This window comes from Sarcophilus harrisii, chromosome 1 (assembly GCF_902635505.1).
Source record: "Sarcophilus harrisii chromosome 1, mSarHar1.11, whole genome shotgun sequence".
Lineage (NCBI taxonomy): Eukaryota > Metazoa > Chordata > Mammalia > Dasyuromorphia > Dasyuridae > Sarcophilus > Sarcophilus harrisii.
In genome coordinates this window covers 315,316,257-315,328,645 of record NC_045426.1, presented here as the reverse complement: position 1 = coordinate 315,328,645, position 12,389 = coordinate 315,316,257, and the positions used below count along the sequence as shown (strand labels likewise).

The window sequence follows — 12,389 nt, the reverse complement described above, 5'->3', positions numbered from 1 at the left end:
GGCTCATCTGACTAAAAAGCAAAAGCTCTTAGCTACGCCCAGAGAAAGAACTCTGGGAGATGACTAAAAACCATTACATTGAATTCCCAATCCCTATATTTTTGCCCACCTGCATCTTTGATTTCCTTCACAAGCTAATTGTACAATAATTCAGAGTCTGATTCTTTTTGTACAGCAAAATAACGTTTGGTCATGTATACTTATTCTGTACTCTAATTTATATTTTAATATATTTAACATCTACTGGTCATCCTGCCATCTGGGGAGTGGTGGGGGTAAGAGGGGAAAAATTGGAACAAGGGTTTGGCAATTGTTAATGCTAAAGTTACCACTACATATAATCCTGTAAATAAAAGGCTATTAAACTTAAAAAAAAAAAAAAAAAGGCTGTAAATAAAAAAAAAAAAAAAAAAAAAAAAAAAAGCAAAAGCTCTTTTTTCAAACAGCCCGGCTAGTAGGAAGCTGTTCTGCAAGGTTCCTCGGGGCTAACAGGCGCCACGTTTCTTGCCTTCACGGCGAATGGAGAAGGGAGTAATAACCGGGAACGAGAAAGAAATTTCCGAGGTTAAGGGACACAAGTGTTTTAAGCCGGGTTAGATTAGAAGAGGGCGTCTGGTTTAAATGGGCGGCAGTGTGACGCTTTTCTCCGATTCGCGCCGGGCTGGGGCGGGGCTCGAAGACAGACAACGGCGCCGACGCCAGCGGGAGCGGCCCTGGCCGGGCCGCTCAGGCCAAGAGCGCCGCAGAGAGAACAGCAAGCGTCAGCAGTTCCCGGGGCCGCGGGCGAGTCTCCCAGAATGCAGAAGGCGGGGGGCTCCCCGGACTTCGTTTCCCAGGATGCCCCGGGAGGAGAGGCCCAGGGCCTCGTTCCCCGGATGTGCGGGCCCGGCGGATGAGTGATGCGGGCGGAGGGTGTGGGGGTCACGCATGCGCGGTGCGGCCGCGGTGGTGCGGGGCTCGGAGCGGAGACGCGGCTGGGCTAGGCGCTCGCCCCAAAGATAGGGAGGCTGAGGAAGGGGGCTGGGCTTTGGCAGCAGCCCGGGCCGAGCAGGGTTGGGCCGCTGCTGCAGGGAGGGCGCGGGTCCTCCTTCCCACACTCCTGCAGGTACCGACCCAACCTGAGCTGAAGGCGGCCCCACCCCTCCCAGGCTCCCCGTGCCCCGGGGCGCCCCTCCCCCTGCACGTCGGCCCGGCATGCGGACCTCCCCCCACCCCCGGCTCCGCCGCCCCCGTACGCACCGCGCTGCCCGCGAGCCCGGACCCCTCCCCCGGACCCCGGCGTCCCGGCCCCTCCCCCGCCCGCCTCCCCGTCTCTGCCTCCTCCCACCCCCCCCTTTTACACACAAAGCGCGTCCCCAGCCCTGACCCCTCCCCCAGGCCCAGCGCGTGCCAGCCCCTTTCCTCTCCCGCGCTCGGCACATCCCCGATCCTGCTCCTGCCCCCCGTCCCGGGCTCCTCCGCCGCGGCTCCCACGCCCCCAGGCTCGCCCCTCCTGCGGACCCTCCCCCTCCCGCCTGCTTTCCTCCGCTCCCCCCGGCAGATGCCCCGCCCGCGCCCACTCCCCTTCCTGCCCTGCCCCCGCCCGTCTCCCTGGACCCTCCCCACCTCCGCGCCGCACACACCCCGCCCCCCCTTCCCTAAGGACTCAGTCCATCCCGCCCCCAGGATGCTGACACGCGCCCCCTCCCCAGGCCCTCCGCCAGCCAGCCCTGCCCACTCCTTGGCTGTCCTCCTCCCCACCCCCTACACAAACCCTCCAGAAGCTGCTGCCCCAGGTAGGTTGGCCCCCTGCAGCTCTCCCGACTTACCTGCGCTCCCACTTGGTAGCCCCGGCCCCAAACCCCGCCCCTCCCGCGCCTCCCCACCCGCAGCAGCGTCCGAAGAGCCGCCTCCGAGGGGACTGGGCTGGGCGCCCCCCGGGCCAGCCGAGGGTCCACGTGCAGGACCCGGTAGCGGACTCCCGTCCCAGACACACCGAGCCCTGACCCTGCGCTGTTCCAGGCCCATGGGCCCCTCGCTGGAGCTCCCGTCCCCTAACCGCGGGCGTTCTGAGTTTCCCCCTCTGAGCCCTCCCCCCCTCCCCCCGCTGCCAGCCCCCCGGGGGGAGCGCTCCTCGCAGCTGGGCAAACAGCCTCGTGCCCGATCCCGGCCCCCGCGTTAGCCAGCGAGCTCTCCTCGCCCTCAGCCCCCTCTCCTGCACCCCAAGCCCTTCCCTGCTCCGTCCGTCCGTCCCCGTCAGCCTACCTCAGCCTGTTTGTTTTTATCTATGTCCCATAGGCCATCTGTGACAGCCCCCTCCCCCCGCTCTCTCCTTTTCTGGGGTCTTGGTGCTCAGGGTAGAGAGAGGAGCCTGAATGATGCCCAGGGGCCGGGCCTGGACCCAACAGGAGATCAGCTGCCTCCTGACTCTGATCCAGGACTCTGGGGAGGTCACGCTGCTCATGGCCTCCACCTCCAGGCCTAATGAGGCCTTGTGGCAGTCCATCTCCCAAGGCCTGGGGGCGTCGGGCTACGGCAGAAGTGTGGCTCAGTGCCGATCCAAGTGGAAGGCACTGAAGCAAGCCTTCTATTCTGAGTGGGAGACCAGCCGCCAGGCAGGGGCTCCCTCCTCCCAGCCTCCGCCTCACTACCGGACCATGAAGAGACTCTGGAAGGCTGCAGGAAGGCCAGTTTTTGGAGAACGTCGCCTGCCAGGTAAGGAGGTGACCCTGGTGACAGACCCGAGAGAGGCACACCTGAGTCCAGAGGCGCCACCTTTTGGCCTCCTACGGAAGCTTTCTTTATGGAACCCCCAGGGCTAGCGGGAAGAGGAGAAAGGCTGCAAGGGCCTTCCTCCCACACTCCTGGCTTATTCCTGGCCCTGCCCTCCCCGGAGTTAGGGAAGTCCTGTGCCCAGCTGGAAGCCCCTCCCAGAGCTAAGCCGCCGGGTGAGTGGGAGGCTGGGGGTTGGAGAAGGGGGTCCCCCACATTTGGTCCACAGTCATCCATTAAGTTCGCATTGGGCCCCAGACGCTGACTTTTCATTGAAGATCCAAAGACACAAATAAAACAGCTTATGATGCAGTCTTGGGAATGATGCAGAGATTTCTGGAGTTGGTGGGAGCCCTAGTCTTAGGCTGACGTTCTTTCCCCAACTACCCAGGCTCTGATACAAACCTTGAAACAGCACCAGCACCTTGTGCCAAGAAAGAATCCGCCCGTGAGTATTCTGGGGAGCTGTTGTGGAGGAGAAAGCCGAAAGAGGTTGAGGGGGCTTAGTGGGAGAGAAAACTGAGGCGCTCGTTTGTGTGGCTGAGGCAGCAGATGCCCTGGTCAATACAGCAGAGCCCCATTCAGTGCCCGCTGTGTTCTTGGCCCCAGCTAGTTGCTGGAAATTCAAAGACAGAAAGGAAAACGGTTCTGCTCTCAAGGTTGTTCTTTTCTTCTGGGAGAAGACAACATCATTTGAGGAGCACAAGACAACTAGTAGCTGGTGGGGACCAGAAAAGGTTTCACAGAGAAGGAAAAGCTGAAGGGAAGAGAAGTTGAGCTTTAAAGGGAGCTCATTCTACCTAGGCTAGGGCATGCAACTTATCACAGACTTAATGCCCATGTGCCTCAGCAAGCATGATTTTCAGGGATTAAAATATGCACATTTTACAAAAAATGCCCTCTTCTGCATGATTCCCCCCCTCCCCCAAGTGGGTTATAAACTACAGGACTGACTCCTAGTCTTTCCCTAACATTAGCATTTGTGGGGAAACAAAATAGGGAAGGTTAAGTTAGGAAATCCACAGAAGGCGTCAAGGTTGGGATCAGCAAGTAAATCTGAGCGTCTCTGCCCTCCTTCTGCAGCTCCTGAGGAGAAACAGACCAGCCCTGCCCCCTCCCAGATTCCAGGTAAAGCTGACAAGTTTCATTTTTCTTGGGTGATTTGGGGTGTTCCTACAGCCATCCTGGGTAAAGGAGGACACACCTGGGGCGGAGGGGGGGGAATGATGGGGAGCAGAGTGGAGTCTCTAGAGCAGTGGTTCTCAAAGTATGGTCTAGAGCATCCTAGGGATCTCTGAAACCCTTTTAGAGGGTCTACAAATTCAAAAATAGTTTTTATTTCCAATATGGTAAATGTCTATAAATATAACCCAGATAAACAAAAACGCTTTGGAGAGATCCTCAATAATTTTTAATAGGATAAAGATACTGAAAACAAAAGTTTGAGAACCACTGCTCTAGAGCAATAAAGATACTGAGGAAAGAGAGGAAAATGGAAAGCAGGAGGGAGAAAACCCCCTGGCAGGGGAGAGTTAAATGTGTGGGATAGAGAGCCTGGGGGAGAGGGGGTCCTTTGGCAGAATGCTAGCCTGGGGAAAGGGTGAGCATCGCTGATTAGCTGTTGTTCCCCTCATGTTCTCCTCTCACAGTACCCCCACTGCCTCTCCTCCTCCCCACCCCCTTCCCCAGCTCTTTGGAGCCTTTCCCATCCTGGTAGGCTTTGCCCATTGCGCCCTTCTCTATTTTCAAGAGAGCTGAGCCCAGCCCTGTGTTGGAGCTAGATGAGCAGGGCTGAGTTGGGAGTAAAGGGGACAGGCTCCTCATGGCAGTGGAGGAGTATGAGGAAGTGGGGCCCAGCAGGACTTAGCATGGTTTTTTTGCCTCCCCCTACCCAAGAAGAGCCTCCAGCTTTGGTGCCGGAGATCCCAGCCAGGCCAGATCTGGTCCCTCAGGGAGCCAGGGAAGAGCCCACCCCTGTGTCAGGACTGCAGGGTAAGCATTCTCCCCGCGCCCCTCCCTCGCCGGGGCTCGGGCCTGGTCGTGGGGGAGGCAGCAGGAGGCCTTGACCTTTCCTGGCACGCTGTTGCAGGCCCCGGGGTGGTGAGCCTCCTCCAGAACATGCAGGAGCTTCTGGTGCAGATCTTGCGAACATCAAGGCAGCAGCAGGCACTGCTCGAGAGCTTGGCCCAAGACACGGTCTCCCACCTGCATCTGCTTTCTGACGGCCTGGGCCAAATGGGCCAGACCCTGCAGGCCCTGCTGATGCACAGCCCCAGCTGGCAGAGCCCCCGGCCCCTGCTCACGCCCACGCCTGCCCCTGCCCGACCTCACCCCCCGGCCCTGGGCCTACACGCTCCCCATTCCCCCTCCATGCCTGTTGCCCCTGCCAGCCCCTGCCTAAAGGAGGAGACCATCCTGCCCCCACCCAGGTTTGCACCGTTATGAATCTGGACCCACTCCCCTCAAGTGGAGAGCGCAAGCCACTAAGACAACTCTCTCACCTCCTTTGTCCTGCTGGTGAATACAGAGCCCCGGGTCCCCCTACCCCAAGTAGTCCGTTCCCAAGACTGGAGACTTTTATGTAAATGTCCTCATATTTTAGAAAATATTTAATTTAAAAGAAACATGCATCCTTTTTTTTACAGTGAGAGATTATTTGATTAAAAAAATTTAAACAGCAGGAGAGGGGACTGTGCCCCTGGCTCCACCCTGTTCTTTCAGTTTCTTGGAACCTGTCTCAGGGGCTGAGGACGAAGGCTGCAGACACCGTCATTGTACTTGTCCCGGGTCAGAGTGACCCTGGCTCCCCCCTAACCTGCAGACATGCTGGCTCACAGGAGCTCTCACACCTGTGCTTGCTCTCTCTGCCCTGGGCCCTTAGGTCTTTTCACAGCTGTGTGTGCTTGCCCCCGCCCCTCATCACGCCACCACTTCCTGTATTTCTGAAGAAACTGGAGGAGGGGAGTTGGGGCCGGAACTGGTTAACCTCAAGAGGGACAGGGATGGGAGGGTTCATGAAAGCAGGGGGTTTGAAGGTGGAGTGGGTGTCTTGTCCAGGCTAGAAGCCTCCCCCGCCTCCTAGTAAGGAGAGAGGCCGCCACCTGTTGTGGGGTACGCTCCCCCGCTACGTCCCATGGTCATAACTCAAACTAAAACAACTGTGGGTCGGAAGGGAAGGTCAAGATGGGACTTCTTCCTACGGACGATGGCCCCTCCCCAGATGCGTCTGGTGCTGGGATCTGGGTCCTGTCACTCGTCTCCTGGCTGGCTGTTGGCATAGTCCTCGTTAGGGAAGGCTGCCCGGCGGGTCTGGGAGCCCACCGAAGCATAGAGTTCGGGCTCCGGGAGCCGGGGCTTGGGGGCAGACTGCTCAGGCTCCAGCATCATCACCACCTCTGAGTATTTGATGGGGGGCCCCGCACTGGGTCCTGGGGGGCGGCCCTGAGGAGGCTGCAGCTGTAGGCTGGCATAGCACATTGCCTCCTCTCCCACCTGGGAATAAAGGCAGGGTGAGGGTGTGAAGGGGACCCCAAGATCCTCTCATCCCTAGGCTCACCCCCATTGTGCACCAGGTCAGACTTACTCGGGGGATGTCTCCTGCTGATTGCTCTTGAAGAATTGGCCCTGGCTTCTGCGGTAGCCGCCCTGAGAGAGGATGGATGGAACAAGAACCTCATTCACGAGTTCCCAAGCCCCTCACCCACCCTTTTCACTTGCTCTGGAAACCCTTTTGCCTTACCCTGGTTCCTTCCCCCTCACCTGTTTGCAGGTACGTCAGGTTCCCATACAGTGGTACCTCTTCCACAGGCTTCTCGGGGCTACGATATAAAGAAGGGAGGGAAGGAGAGGGGAGGGAACAAGTAAGATGGGAAAGCTGATGGTGCAAAAAACACCCCTCTGGAGTCTGAAGGGTGGCTGAGAGAAAGGCCCCTGTCTGGTGTCTTTCACCAGCAGTCTCACCTGTCCTGTCCCGGCAAAGCCTTGTTCTTTTTTCTGGTGCATCGGATTAGGTGTTCAGCCAGTGCCAAAAGGAGCAACAGGGTCACCACGCCCAGCAGGGACCACAGCCCAAAGGCACACTGCAAGTCCGGGAACCCTGAAAGCCGCAGTCACTGGGCCGTCACCACACTCTCTTCTTGGCCGAGTCCTCCCCCTGCAGCCACACTGCCCCCCAACCTCCAGCCTGCTCACACCCACCCACCCTCCGGTCCCCACCTCACCAGCCGTAACATTGGAGCATTTCCTATCGCTCATTAATGCCCAGGGTGTGTGGGTCTGAGCCTTCCAGGTCAAACGCTGCTCCTCGATCCCCTGGAGCCAAGTCACTGTGGGCTTGGGGGGCCCCCGCTTTCTCCCCGTCCCTGCCTCAAATCACCCTGTCCCCTGAAGCTCAACAACCAGCCACAGCTACAAAAGCCACAGGAGCTTCCTTCCGGAGCAGAGACAGGGGAAATGCTCCCCCCCTCCCCAGATGTGGGAGTCCAATGAAGTGCCTCCTGCTCTCACCCCTCTTCTTCTCTGCAGTCTGACCTGATTCACATTATGGAGTATTGAGGGGAGAGATTCCATAATGACTGAAGGGCAGGAGATGTCAGATCTGTTAACTTGGGGCTTTTTGGCTCTAGCCTCATGTACCTACCATGCCTTCCTGCTCGCACTGATCCAGAGTGAGTAGTCTTGAGATACAGTAGAGGGAAGGAACAGGGGATGGAGAGGAGGGATGAAATCTGGGCTCTTCCTGATAACTAGTTCTCCTTTCTAGCTTCCTTGTTTCTAGAACCACCAGCTCAGTTCTCCCAGATTAGAAGGAACCTCTCCTCTCTTACTCCTGCTGTAAGTAAAGCTTTTCTGGTTCTACGTGCTCAGCAGCCCATCTTAGTTTAGACCTCCTCTTTTCTTTGGATTACTAGCTGGGCTCCCCTGCTACCAGCTTCTTTCTTCAACATGCCATCCAATCAGTATTCCTAACACACAACCACATTTCAGCAGCACCCCATTGCCTTCTTTATTCTGACCTCAGCCTTCCTTTTCAACCACTTCATTTTAGTTTCCTCTAATCTGTAATCAAGGGGCAAGACATAAGCTTCCTTTTGACTTGGACAGAGATAAACAAGGCAAGTGATGAGCTGTGGGGTCTCCAGACACTGCATTCATCTTTTCTGGGGGTATTCTCTTAGCTTTCTGGTACTCGGTACTTCCTTCCCTCCAGCTTCCTTTCCATGTTAGATAATATTCACTCTATGGAGACAAGTCTGATTAAGCATTCACCTCCCTCAACTATTTGAGGCACAACCCTCTCAACTTTTCCATTAAATTGCAGTCCTCCATCTAGGCTGAGGATTATTTTAGGATATGTTGGGAAAGCCCAGGGAAGCATTAAACCAAAAAGCTTCTTGAATAAGAAATGGTATTTCTTTCCTTGTCCCAAGCCAAAACACCTTGTCCATAGGAAGGGAGGCCAGGTTTGTTACTATTGGTATTGTGTTTTTTTGTTTTTGTTTTTTTTTTAAACGCTTCTTGACTTCAGTTTTATTTTTCTAATTGTATCCTTAGCACCTAACTCTGTTTGGGACATATGGAACAGTGTTTCATGATTGAATCATATACATAGAATTATATAATGGAAGAGACTTCAGAAACCAGCTAGTCAAACCTTTTATGGCATAGAGAGGGAGTGGAGATCCAGAGACAAAGTATTTCATCTAAAATCACAGAGCTGCTATCTTGTCATTATGGAAATGATAATCGTAATAACAGTAATAGTATCTTATTTTCTTACAATTAGAGAATTAGAGTTAAATGACTTGCCAAGGGTTTCGAAACTAGAAAGTGTTACGTATTTGAGACTAGATTTGAATTCAGGTCCTCTGACTTCAGGATAGGTAATCTATCTACTATAGTAATAGTATCTTTGTAGAACTTTAAGGTTTGCAAAGCACTTTACCCTCACAATATTCTTCTTCTCTTTTCTATACTTTTTTTATTATAGCTTTTTATTGACAACATATGCATGAGTAATTTTTCAACATTCAACATTTAACATTTCACTTCTGTTCCAATTTTCCACTTCCTTCTCTCCACCCCTTGCCCTAGATGGCAGTCTTATACATGTTAAAGTATATCTTAAATACAATATATGTGCACATATTTGTACAGTTCTCTTGTTGCACAAGAACAATCAGATTCAGAAAAGGTAGAAATAACCTGGGAAGAAAAACAAAAATGCAAGCAGTCCACATTCATTTCCCAGTGTTCTTTCTCTGGGTGTAGCTGATTCTGTCCATCATTGATCAATTGGAACTGAATTAGATCTTCTCATTGCCGAAGAGAGCCACTTCCATCAGAATACATCCTCACACAGTATTGTTGTTGAAGTGTATAATGATTTCCTGGTTCTGCTCATTTCACTCAGCATCAGTTCATGGAAGTCTCTCCAGGCCTCTGTAAAATCATTCTGCTGGTCTTGTCTTAGAGAACAATAATATTCCATGGCATTCATATACCACAACTTATTCAGCCATTCTCCAATTGAGGGATATCCACTCAGTTTCCAGTTTCTTGTCACTACAAAGAGGGCTGCCACAAACATTTTCTCATATGTGGGCCCCTTTCCCTTCTTTATGATCTCTTTAGGATATAAGCCCAGTAGTAACACTGCTGGATCAAAGGGTATGCACAGTTTGATATATTTTTGAGCATAGTTCCAAATTGCTCTCCATCTTTTCTATACTTTCAAAGATTTCTGTTTCATATAGCTTAGAAATCATGTCTTTGGGTTTGGAAATATCTATGAAAATCATTGTTCCCAAATGTTTCTGAATCAATGTTGTATCCAGGTGTTTATGGACAATAAGCCTGTGGTAAGGGACTGGTTGTGGTACATTTTACTGAATGACCTCTCCAACATATTTTGAGGTCACATTTGTAGTATGGGGACTTGTCATCTGTCAGTCCATGAAATATAGTGAGCTTCTGTCCTCAAATTCCAGCCACCAAGTCATGTCTTGCTAGGTATTTGGTAAGCACTATGGTATTGTGCTTTTAAGCTTCTATAGAATAGTCTGGCCCCCTCATCTTGCCTCTTACACTCAGCTAAGGCTCAGCTTTGGGTCACTCCCACCCTTGTGACCTTTATGCCTACATTGGTGCTGCTGGAAGAATGGGGAGAAAATCATACAGCCATTCTGACTGGTTCCACTGCAGATTTATGATATACAACATCCCCTGGGCTTTCACTGCTTTGAGGCAATCCTATATCTCCCTCATGAACTCAACATCCCCTTCTCCATAGCAGATCTTCCAAATCTTTTCATTCCTCCTCAATGCTTCCCCTCCCAACACCCCCCCCCCCCAGAACCTAGCCTCTATATGGGGGGGAGGGGAAGCCATTTGATATGAACTTCTTTTCCCTTCTTTCTCATCTCCAATTACCCAAGTGCCTTCTGCCACATTCTCCTCCTCCCTTTTCACATGAAGAAGTGGTTTTATCTCTTACTAGGGCTAAGCCATCTACAAATTCAAGTGATCCTATTCAATCCTATCTCCCCCAATGGACTGCCCCTCAGTCATCCTGACTCTTCTTTTTATTTTCAGTCTCCCTATCTGTGGAGTCATTTCCTTTTGTTGTTTAGTCATTTCTAGTCAGCCTGGCTCTTCATTGTGGGGTTTTCTTGGCAAAGATACTAGAGTGGTTTGCCATTTCCTTCTCCAGCTCATTGTACAGATGAAGAAATAGACAAACAGGGTTATGTGACCTGTCTGGGGTCCCCACTAAGTTTTTAAGGCTAGATTTCAACTCAGGAAGATGAGTCTTTTTGACATCAGACGCAGCTCTCTATCCACTTCACCTCTCAACTGCTGGAACCATTTCTTGCTGCCTACAAATATAGCCATGTCTTCTGTGCTGAAAAAACTCTCACTTGATCCTTCCACTTGCTATATCTCTCTTACCCTTCCTAGCATTAATAATAGATGCATCTTTTCTCTTTACTCCACCTCTCTATTTAACCCCATACAGTCTGGTTTCTGACCTTATTATTCCACAAAAACCACTCTCTCCAAAGTTACCAGGGATCTCTTAGTTGCTAAATCCAATGGCCTCTTCTCAGTCCTTGTTCTCCTTGACCTCTCTGCAGTCTTGGATCTAGTTGATGTCTCTTTCTCTGCATCTCTCTTTATTCCTGTCTCTTTTTATCTCTGTATGTGTGTCTCTGTCTCTCTCTTTTGCTCTGTTTGTCTGTCTCTCCTGGTTCTCATTCTACCTATCTGACCACTCCTTCTCTCTCCTTTCCTGGATCCCTCTCTAAGTCACATCCACTAACCTTAGGTGTCCCTCGGGTTCTGTCTGGGGCATTTTTCTCCTATGCTAACTAGGTGATCTCATCAGCTCTCGTAGATTTAACTTGCCATTTCTAGGCCAATGATTCTTAAATCTGGTGCCTTTGCCACATTCCATTCTCAAAGCTCTTCCTTTCAGAACTCTTGAATTGGATGTCAGTACACATGTTAAACTCAATATATCCAAACAGAACTCATCTTTCCCCCTCAACCCTCCTTCCTATAGTTTCTGTCACTTTTGGGGGCAAAACAATCTTCTTACTCCCTCAGCCTTGTAATCTCGGAGTCATCTTGGACTCCTTACTCTCTCTCACACTCATGTTGATGAGTTCGGCTCCCCTCAATTCCAGGCCAGGGAACCAAAAATGATGAGGTTCGGCACAGGGCAGGGAGGAACCCGGTCCTTCGGAAATGAATTTATGAACCCGAAAAGTGAGACTGGCAAAAGAAGTTGGTTGGTACCGGGAAGTCAGCTTTTGCTAGGAGGCTGACTTCCTTAGTAGCAAGGTCCAACAGAGAAGTAAAGGTCTAGCAGAGAAATCCTGGCAGAGGGGTAAAAAGGGGTAGGGTCCTTTAGGGAAATAGGTGAGAGAGAAAGAGGGAGAAGAGAATGTCTTTTCAGCAGGCAGAGGATCCCTCGAGGGCAGCTATGCCAAGGGCATGATTCTGGCTTTGCCCCTCTGCAAGAATTGGGCCCATTTGCCTCTTTTTATAATTGAAACTTTGGCTAGAGGCTGGGGCAGTTTGAGTTGAAATCAGAAGAGATTATCTTCTAATTGAATCTGTAGGCCTAGACTAATTGTCAATTTAACAGGGTGTAATCAGTAGTGAGTGTCATCAATGGGGGGCTGTGGGTCTAACAGAATGAAAGTACTTACCCCGAGTGCCTGGGGCGGGTCTTTTGCAGAGGCAGGGTTCAAGGAGTTTCCGTCTCATGCCCCACCCACGTCAGGGAGAGAGTGAGAGTCTCGGGGCTCCCCTCATCAATATCTCGTTTCCTTTTTCTGATACTCCCGCCATTCTGGAGCAGGCCTTCATCAGCCTCATACACGGACTACTTTATCAGTTCCTCGGTGGAGCTGCCTGTCTCAAGTCTCCCCACTGTAACCCAGGCATTACAATGAATTTCCCCCAAAAGTAGCTCATGTTACACCGCTCCCCATAATCTCTGGTGGCTCCCTCCTACCTGCAGGTGCAAACGGCTGTTGCACGAACACTGTCCACCTCTGGGCTCCCTGCCTTCGCTCAGGCTGCCCCCATGGCCGTGGAGCCCTCCTTCCTGCGCTGCAGAATTGGTGGTT

The 12,389-nt window shown here is 52.1% G+C and overlaps 2 protein-coding genes across 8 annotated transcripts; one reads left to right on the top strand and one right to left on the bottom strand.

Annotated features, from left to right (window-relative positions):
• The first annotated feature begins 488 nt into the window (after positions 1-488).
• On the top strand, positions 489-5,392 carry LOC100917659 (nascent polypeptide-associated complex subunit alpha, muscle-specific form-like). Of its 6 annotated transcripts, none has more exons than XM_031945365.1 (6): positions 489-1,105; positions 2,278-2,694; positions 3,143-3,199; positions 3,835-3,879; positions 4,651-4,743; positions 4,841-5,389. In XM_031945365.1, the coding sequence occupies exons 2-6, from the start codon at positions 2,355-2,357 to the stop codon at positions 5,194-5,196; spliced, it is 891 nt and encodes a 296-aa protein (XP_031801225.1). In that variant the 5' UTR covers positions 489-1,105; positions 2,278-2,354; the 3' UTR covers positions 5,197-5,389. The 6 variants fall into 6 exon arrangements, with proteins under 6 accessions (XP_031801225.1, XP_031801223.1, XP_031801221.1 ...); XM_031945363.1 differs by having other exon boundaries at positions 497-1,105; positions 2,336-2,694; positions 4,648-4,743; positions 4,841-5,392; XM_031945361.1 differs by having other exon boundaries at positions 504-1,105; positions 4,648-4,743; positions 4,841-5,392.
• A 102-nt stretch (positions 5,393-5,494) lies between these two features.
• Positions 5,495-12,049, bottom strand: SIT1 (signaling threshold regulating transmembrane adaptor 1). Of its 2 annotated transcripts, none has more exons than XM_031945366.1 (5): positions 11,967-12,049; positions 6,712-6,847; positions 6,511-6,569; positions 6,335-6,396; positions 5,495-6,243 (listed from the first exon to the last, which is right to left on the bottom strand). In XM_031945366.1, exons 1-5 carry the CDS (start codon positions 12,022-12,024, stop codon positions 6,001-6,003), a joined length of 558 nt encoding a protein of 185 aa, XP_031801226.1. In that variant the 5' UTR covers positions 12,025-12,049; the 3' UTR covers positions 5,495-6,000. The 2 variants fall into 2 exon arrangements, with proteins under 2 accessions (XP_031801226.1, XP_012398485.1); XM_012543031.3 differs by lacking the exon at positions 11,967-12,049 and adding an exon at positions 6,972-7,158.
• Between the last annotated feature and the right edge of the window lie 340 nt (positions 12,050-12,389).